Source organism: Macrosteles quadrilineatus, unplaced genomic scaffold (genome assembly GCF_028750875.1).
Source record: "Macrosteles quadrilineatus isolate MER2022 unplaced genomic scaffold, UCM_ALF_1.0 Scaffold_3__2_contigs__length_128488019, whole genome shotgun sequence".
Lineage (NCBI taxonomy): Eukaryota > Metazoa > Arthropoda > Insecta > Hemiptera > Cicadellidae > Macrosteles > Macrosteles quadrilineatus.
Window position 1 is genome coordinate 118,685,313 of NW_026542596.1, and position 9,353 is coordinate 118,694,665.

At 35.9% G+C, this 9,353-nt stretch overlaps 1 protein-coding gene across 1 annotated transcript; it reads left to right on the top strand.

Annotated features, from left to right (window-relative positions):
* Nucleotides 1-624: 624 nt before the first annotated feature.
* Nucleotides 625-4,585, top strand: LOC128990320 (uncharacterized). The gene is made up of 4 exons (XM_054412652.1): nt 625-1,036; nt 1,475-1,661; nt 2,820-2,948; nt 3,597-4,585. The coding sequence occupies exons 1-4, from the start codon at nt 814-816 to the stop codon at nt 3,901-3,903; spliced, it is 846 nt and encodes a 281-aa protein (XP_054268627.1). The 5' UTR covers nt 625-813; the 3' UTR covers nt 3,904-4,585.
* Nucleotides 4,586-9,353: the final 4,768 nt, after the last annotated feature.

The window sequence follows — 9,353 nt, forward strand, 5'->3', positions numbered from 1 at the left end:
GGAAAACAGTAATGTTTGGACGTTAAGTGAAGCCCGTGAAATATAGTTACGATGTTTATACATCTTGATTATTTCATAGTATCAGTGGTTTTGTTATATATTGCGTACAGAAACATTGGACATATTGCGACTATTTCATGTTACAAACAGATTGTCCAATGATTACGATTATGGGCGCATTGGTGCTGATACCCAATTGAATAAAAATTTTTCATATACAAAATACCAACTGAAATATCAATTAGTTTAGTTACAGAAAATAATTCAACCAGTAGATATTCTAGTTGGCACTGATTAAAATTTTTTAGAATACGCCACGATTTATGCAATTGCATTGTGACATAGCTGATCACAGTCAACATGATTGAGATAAAGATGTTCACACTGGTAAATTGATTTCACCACTCTCCATTGTTGACATTTTCTCTCTAGGATTACCGACTCGAGTAACACGTTTACTAAATGTACGATAAATCCATAACACGTAACTGGGTTAATCCGATTCGTTAAATTCCCGAGGCTTAATCACAGAATCCTCTTGACTCGAGTGGCTTACGTAATCAAACAATACAAGATAAATCAGTGCTGGTACAATCTGTGTGAGTTACAATGGTACATCGCCCAGGAGTGTCAGTCAAGTTTGTGGCTGTGTGTGCTGCAGTGATCGTCTACGCTACGGTGATAACCGTGCGCCTATTCACCGCAGACTTGTACTGTAGAAAGACCTGTGTGAGCGAACCACGAAATGAAGCTGTGGTGACTACTCCGCCAAGATCTGAAGCTCCGGCCACTATTCCACCATGGGAAAGACACATGGACTTCGAGGGCTTCAACAACGAAAGCGGCACCGCGGATGGTCACTATATAGTTCCCAACCATGTACACTTCATCAGGTTCGGCCAGCCAGAGTTCAGTTTTGTACACGCAATTTGTGTCATGGCAGCCTTCAAGAATCAGAGGCCGGAGAAACTGTATATCCACACGGATCTGGACGGTTTCCATGGTTACTACTGGGAGGTCATGATGAATTTGACAGGTAATGGAAAATACCGGGATAGAGAATTCGAGGCTAAGTTTTCTTTTAGTAAAGTGATTTGCATAAATTGCCTGTCAAACATTATTTGCAGCAAAGCTTTTTATGTTTTACGTCATTGGTTTAGTTCTTGATCAACCATCCAACGACAGCAGATAGAATGCAGCCCCCACCTTCAAGGGCTGGGTTGCATTAAAGCAGTTTTCGATAGATGCCTTGCATTCTGCGATTGATCTCTTTGACATTTTGGCCAAGACAACTGGTGAGTTAGATGTAACGACACCAAAATGTTTGTTGTTTATACCAGGCGAAAGGAGTTCCAGTAATAAAAATATGGCCACTAAAAGAATCATTCATGAAAGTACCACTGAAACATTAGAGCTTGAATATGAATACACACAGCTTGTGTTGATAGTGAATACATTAGACATGATCTTTCAGGCTTCAAGGATGTACTTATCATCAACAAGATGAAGGTCCCAACGGAGATCTTCGGTCAGCAGTTGAGGTCAAAGTGGAAGAACTACCACGGAGGTGACGTTGCTCGGCTAGAAGTGCTGAGGAAGTACGGAGGCATCTACTTGGACAGTGATTCATACATTGTCAGGAGTCTGGATGACTTTCGTAGGTAAGGATTGGTTGGACACTGGTCTTGCTAAATACCATAGCTTATAATATGTAACCATACCCGGGATGTAACTATACCAATAAGATTGCGTAGCTGGAATAGAAGTAACGAAGAAGTACGGAGGCATCTGGATAGTAACTCATTCATTGTTAAGAGTCTGTATGACCTTCGTAGGTAATGACTGGCTAAACCATCTTGCATAATTCCTCCACTTATAGTATAACAAGTACTTGTTTTGTCCTAGGACGCTAGGCACGGGCCCGGGATTGTTTTTCACATTACTTCAGGCTAGACGTAGGGGTTGCGGCATTATCACTTAGATCAAATCTATTGGTGAAAATATGGTATAATACCTACCAAGAAGGTAACGTATACTAGAAGGCCTGAAAACGTACAGACACGTCTGGGCAGTGATTATGCTATAGCTACTGTAGGAACACGACTGTCTAAGATTGTTAAACTGTCTTGGAATTGGACCTTACATATGCGAAATAATACTACTGTCAAGAACATGGTTGCATCGTTGTCTTGGCCGACCCCCTTCTATTCCTCTCTGTCTTTCTCCTCTGCCAGCATAGGCATCTATTGGACAGTGATGCGTTTTGTCTTCAAGACATTTTACTGTAGGCGAGGCTTGGCTCCGGGAGTGATCTTGCTGGATACCATCCATTCAGATAGTACGGAGAAGACGTATTGACGTATCCATACTGTATGAGTTTAAGGCATCTATCAGGATATTATTTTGTCCCACTTTCACATCCTAGGATGAAGGCTCTGGCCCGGAACCATTTGTTTGTAACGTTATCCTTTGTATAAAATAAGTTGGTTTTTTTTTTTAATTTAACCCCGAAGTACCGCGCTCTAATAATAGACACTTTCACCCACATGTGTAGTAATTAGAACATAGAAATACATTCGATCACCAAAATTAGCTTTACGTATTATTATCGCTGTAATATCTTCTAGTCCAAGAAATGGGCTACCATGGAGGTATTAGGGCTGAAATGTAGTCAACGATAATAGGGTAGGTTAGGACAAGTAGTCTTGATGCTTTACCAGTTAAAAGCAGCAATTGAGCAATGATTGAGGACATCGGAATAGACTAAACGACTAAACAATGGCCAAACTTGTAAACTATAATTTTCTTGTTTGTTTCAGATACGAGATCGCGCTGGGTTGGTTCCCTGGGAAGGACATGGGCAACCAAATCCTTGTGGCTCATAAGGACGCAAGGTTTCTCAGGATATGGTACGAGTCGTACAAAGACAACTACGACCCTTCGTCATGGTATGTGAAATGCATGTTTTTGTTTAGGTAAATTAAGAAACACTCAGTACACAGACAGCGAAATGTAGTTTATAGCCGGTCAGGTTATGTTGAGCCAGGCACCCTGACCGGATTTTACTAGCAGCATTTTCTTTCTTCGCCATATTTTGAAAGCTATTTTGGCAAGTAAATGGTTATACCGGGTTCAACCATTTTAGTTTTCTTGAGAGCTGTGAAACAACTTACATAGAAATACATTTATATTAGTAATCCCACAACGAAGAATGTGCTCTAATGGCAAATGCAATCTTCCTCAAATCCTTAAATTAAGATATCAATTATTTTAGATTGGGAAGCCACCTCATATTCGAACCCAAATATGAGTCAAGGATGTGTGTGATATTTACTCTGTAGCCTTGTTACTGGCTGAGATCAGTTGTTTCATCTGTCAGGATCATTTATTTAAAGCCCGGGATCAGGAACAGCTGGGTCCAGTTTCCAACCATCAAAAGCTACTGAATTTTCTCAGGATCCGACCGGCAACCTTTAGTTTGTTAGGCGAACACCCACTCAGACACACAGCCTTTCTTTTTCTTGATGTTATTAATGTTTCTGCTATCTCGCCTTGTCATATTCCACCATAATCTTCACATTTCACTCTCTTCCCAGGTATTACAACGCCGGAACTTACCCCACTCATCATATACTAGACTACCAGCCTCATCTGGTCCACAGAGTAGAGAAGCTCTTCGGCAACTACGGCGTCAAGTGGAAAATCTACATGACTGACTTTCCCGAGTGGCACGACTACTACACCTTCCATCTTCTCAGCTCCCGACTAAACCGTGGTCTCAAGAATCTCTCCCCCAAGCTCCGGTATCCCGTGGAGTTCAACCACACAAATGTCCTGGAGTACCCGGTGGCTTTCCGGGAGATGTGCCTTGAAGTGTACCCTTATCCCGAGAAGAAAACGTGATAATTTTTTTTTTAAAAAGCTCAAAAAGTCTTTTGTACCTTGACGAATACTTGATTATTAGTGTTGTCGAAACGCTTAGACAATATTACTGATTGGAAGGTTATTTTACGAAGGAGAATTGGTTTTGGAATAGAGAAGAAAACTTGAAAGCAACCTTGGGGGTTACTACGAGCTCGTTTGTCTAAATTAATTTAATAAATTGAAAGGTGTTCTTTTTTAAGAAAGGCTGGTGATAAAACCACGATCATCTTTATTGACTTAAAAATTCATTGCGTAAAAGTTGCTGTATTAATAGTCGAAGGTAAAAGATACAAAACCAAAACACACAACTTTTGCAACCATGGAAAAGGAAATAGGTTCCAATTTCTAAGCTGCTTTGTAGGGTTTAGATACCCTGTTAATTTCTGAATCAATACAGAATTATTTACCATTCCCTAGTTGTAAAAAAATTTAACAATGAATTAACAAACATTTTTTAATGTTAAAGTTATTGTTATATCTTATGCAACTATTAATTTAAAACAAACATAAAGTACCAACTAAATGTCGAAAGGTTAACAACTTCTTATCTGTTTTAGACATCTGAATAAGAAAAGTTGGTCTGTGTAAATCATGACGGTTATACTAAGTAACTCTTATAATAATCAATAAACATGCAGATTAACACTACCATGTATTATCTTCTGATGTTTACCCCTTAAGTTAAGTATCAATTGTTATAAAACAATCCATGTGAGAGGAAGTTATAAGAATTGGGTAAAACCATAAATCTCATCTATTTGTAAAGTATGTTAAGTACTTACGTCTTCGCTGTTTTCTACGTATGTTGTGCAATGAGAACAATTAAAATACATGTCACAAGAAAAGTATTCTTCGACTAGTAGGAAATTCAATACTTTTTAAAGACACTATTACTTAGTGCACAGTAAATTAATGGTTTCGTCACGGATTTCATTCCCTTTTTTACCTAAAATGAACAATTAAAATATATATTTAGTACATATATGGTAGTTTGGTTAATTAATCAATGGATTAATACAAACGACTGCTATATTAATAAAACAAACTTGTTTCCCATTCCATTAAAGTATCATCATTATGAATCTTAACACTAACATGTTACAATACAAAAATATACAAAATGAAATAGTCAAATACGAAACCTTTTACAAACAATATATAAACTTAAATTTAAGATAACCTAGTTATTCTGTAATTCAATCATGATCAAACTTTTACTTTCTCCATACATAGTATAATGAAGAAAGTATTGTTTTTAGTCAACATTTTCTTGTTTGAGTTTTGGGTGCGAATATACATTTCGGGCCTCCCTGAAAATAAAATTGGGTTTGTAAGTGATGTCTGTGTGTGTCTGTTTATTGTGTGTGTAAATGTGTACAGAGCTACTGACTACACTTGTGGTCCGATTTTGAAGAACCTTTTTGTATTTGGATACTAATCCATGGTATATTTAGGAATTTCTTTATTTTTTAAGAAATTATGAGGTCCAATTGTGGTTTTCCATAAAACTCCATAAAATAATTGTAATATCAAATTTTTTTTAATCGGCTTGGATATTTTTTATTACAATTATAGATGTTTAACTTTAAACAAAATAGTACAGCACCCAATACTATAAAATTGGGGTTCGAAAGTTATTGAATATTTTGTGATTCATCGTTACTTACACCACTTATCTATCTATTATAAGGGTTGTTGACAAGGTATTGGAAGAAAATACTGATGCCGTTTATTTTTTTAAGAGGACACTCTTAACTAGCTAAAATTTTAACGGTAAAACTACTTAGTAAATGGGGTTGTTACACAATAAAAAGGCAAGACAATTAATTAAAGTTGAAGAATTGTAGAAGTGTTTGTAAATTTAAAATTACTCCTACATAGTATTGTTTTGTGTTCTTGTTGTTGCCCTCAAGGATTCATTTAGCTTCTCTCCTTCTGAAAACAAGATATTTTAGTCTCTCCTCTAAAAAGGTCTGTTTCCAAACAACTAGCTAAATTAGGACTCCAGATTCCAGGACTACGTCCAACTACGTACGGTCTTGGCACGACAGTGGAATCTCAAAACTATAATTTTATACACGAATGCAAAGAGATTAAATTCCTTAAATGCAATATTAGTCAAGTTTACGTAACCTACTGTATAAATAGACTCAAGAGTTTGGAGAAATTTGTCTTAATTCTTTTGTATTCGATGAAAACTACTGCTCAAAAGGGATATGCAAGTGGGGAAGATGATGGTTTAGTCTTATTTTTGGCTACTAAGTATGTAGCTGTAGCGGATCTTCATATCCAAGTAGAGTTAATTTCAGTTGTGCTAGTAGCAAAATATCTTTAACTATTGAAATCACTTTTTCCCTTTACTATGACCAGTGACGTAGGGTCCGGACCCCCCCTTCCGGTCTTAAATATAATATTTTTTGTTATTAAATGTAAAATTATTTAATCATACTGTATTGACATTGGGGTTGATTGTTAATGCCAAGAGAGCTAAAAAAAGACCCTTTTAGGGCCTATATTGTTAAAAATTTTCCCAGACCCCCATTTACCTGGGGTATGGAATACCCCCCAGACCCCCTGGTCAGTCGACCCTCTCCCCCTATTTTGAAATCCTGGCTACGACACTGCTAGAATAAATTGTTTTGCCAGACGTTTATATTTTCTCACGACTGGCAAAACAGTTTGTTCTAGTTCCATCCTAATTTGAACACATTCCCTCATAAAAATACGATATTTCAATTGGTATGGTATGCAAAAAGTGATCCCCACATTTTTACTTCAAATATTTACTCGATTTAAGTAGAAGATTACATCATATTTGACATTTACATACAGGGTGTGTCCCAAAAAGATTGAGTCAAATCTACAGCTTAATATACGTGTTACCAAGGGTCGTTGAATAGTCAACTATGACTAGTTTTAAATCTTGCGTCTTTAAGTTTTCTTATTAACCTTCAACAATAATCAGCTGTTCCATTGTTGTTAGCACGTTTGAATTGTCAAATCAGAAAGTTGTAATATGGGAGCACTTGAAAGCACAGTTATTGAATGGTTTATAGAGACGAAATCTGTGGTCTGATTTGTTTCTCTGGGGGGTTTTCTGAAAGATCAACTGTATCTATGGCTCGCCAATGTTAAACTTAAACAAACCGAAATCAAAGATAAATGAATCATTTGGAAAATATCTAATGAATTGCGCCACAACGTCTGGTCAGAGCTGGAACACCGATTTGACTTTCTTCGGGCAAATAACGGAGAACATGAAGGCGGTTAGGCGGTGAATGGAAGGTAAAGACTTAAGAAGTTGAAAATTGTATATAAATTTAACTTTTGTTCTTAAATAATAAAGTGTTTATGCCAGTTCACGTTTGGTCCATTCTTTTTGGGACACTCTGTCTACGTATTTAATAACAGCGTGTCAAGCATTACTCGAAACATACTAAACAATCTTGAGATTTAACTATATGTTGAGAAGTTAACTAGCAAAAACCAAAGTGAAAACTTATGTTATTTTAAATTGTATTGTATAGATATAGTAAGATCTATGAGCTAACTTACAATTTCAATCGAATACTTGTAGTTAGTTAGTATGTCATTTTGTTTTGCTTGGTTGATTTGATTAATTTCGTGTCAACAGGTAAATAGATATGACCCAATATATTTGCGTCTACTATCAAATGAATCGCTAGGTTAGGGCAGACAGTGAAATTTCACCTTCATATTGCAGCCATAACAAACAACTGTAGCTCAATTTTATGGGAGCCAATTGCTTAAGACCCAGGTGGCGAAGAGTACAGTATTGCGATGTAATAGCTTTTCTGATATTTTAATGCCTCTACTGGAATTAGACTTAGGATTGTTAGTCTTCTAGAGAAGGTGTTAAGTTGGTGTAGTAGTTTAGTAGAGTAGTTAACGGTTATTTCTGCTACTATACGCGTTTGAAAATATGTCACATGCAATGGAAAGGCTTAAAAATGCTCTAGAATAATTTACTTAAATACTATATAGCTTATATTGGCAATCTCAGGGATTAAGTAATTTTCATTCGTGATTGTATCAAAGAAATGTTAAGTAGTTTAACAGTTTACTACGGATAGAACTTAGCATTCTACTCCAATTTTAAATAAAGTTGTTGTAGCAAGTTTTAGAAGAAGTATTAAGGTAGAATTGAGCCATTGACGGATTGCATTGATAAACATTCATGGTTTTAGTCGAATATGGCAACTTTTTAACCAAGCCAAATAAGACAGAGTATATACCTACCTTTTATGTCACCAACTGTTGAAACAACAAAAATATGTAGGAAATTAAAGCCTTATCACACTCTAAAAGTAGCGCATTTATGTTGGTTTTGTTTCTAAAAGATAGTCCATATAGAAATTGATGGCTTGGCTCATTTACTATTTAAAAGTCAATCATATTAATCGGTTATCTCATAAATCAGGTGTAAAACACCTTCATAACATTTCCCCATTGTAGAAAGTAAATTATTCCCATCTCATTATCATGGTTATATTTTTATATTAATCTACAAATTCCCCGAAACATTTTCCTTGAGTCCATGATTATGTACAATGAGAGCAACAATACTTCTGAAGACATCTCTGAGAGTAAACATGTTGTGTTCGTAGGCAGAGCTCGTGTGGGTGAAGTTTTTCACGCTACAATGCATGCAAAGTGTTACTCATATTTTGAGTTGAGTTTCCGCCCCAACTAGAGTGTAAGAGCAAACTGTTATTTTATTCCGACTCGAGCCCAAATCTTCCGACCATTTTTCTCCGCCATCAACGTTTTCACTTCTATGTTTCACGCTTCGAGAATATTCTCCGATTGTCTGAGCAATTTAGAAATTCGTTTTTTTGCTAAGTCGCATGCTTTGATAACCTTTTACTTATTTGAAGAACCTAATGTAATTTATTTGCCTTAACATGGATTTATAAACATTTAAGAGTTTCTTCACTCACCAATTTGAGGAGAATACTAAGTTACAATCTCATTGGAGTTAGTTCTTCTTTTTTGTCGGATTATTTATAAACTGTAACAAATCATAAATATCTTGGGTTACACAGTTATTCAAAAAAATGTGTTTTTGGAGCGGATTTTTACTTAAAATTCCATAAGAAAGACATTTTGATTGCGCACAATCCAAATGGAGTTGTAGTTAAAACTACAATCAAAACAAACCAAGTTTGAAATGAGTACGGCTTCCCTCTGTACTTCACTAAAAAGTATAAACATTCCTATTACAAATATATAAAAGGTTTAATTTAATGGTGTGTTTATCTAAAAGTTTTAACAATATTTCTTTAATGGTATTTAACACGATTTGTTCGTACAAGGTTCATAAAAGTGGCCACATTTATTAATCCGTTCTACTGTACTATGTTGTTTAAAAAAGGTGTTTCAACTTTTAAATTATATACAATCGATTT

Excerpts from the sequence above, each read along its gene's own strand:
- LOC128990320 (XM_054412652.1), top strand. The coding sequence starts at position 814 with ATGGACTTCGAGGGCTTCAACAACGAAAGCGGCACCGCGGATGGTCAC. Across the intron at positions 1,037-1,474 it reads GGTCATGATGAATTTGACAG|GCTTCAAGGATGTACTTATC; the intron begins GTAATGGAAAAT and ends ATGATCTTTCAG. Across the intron at positions 2,949-3,596 it reads AACTACGACCCTTCGTCATG|GTATTACAACGCCGGAACTT; the intron begins GTATGTGAAATG and ends CTCTCTTCCCAG.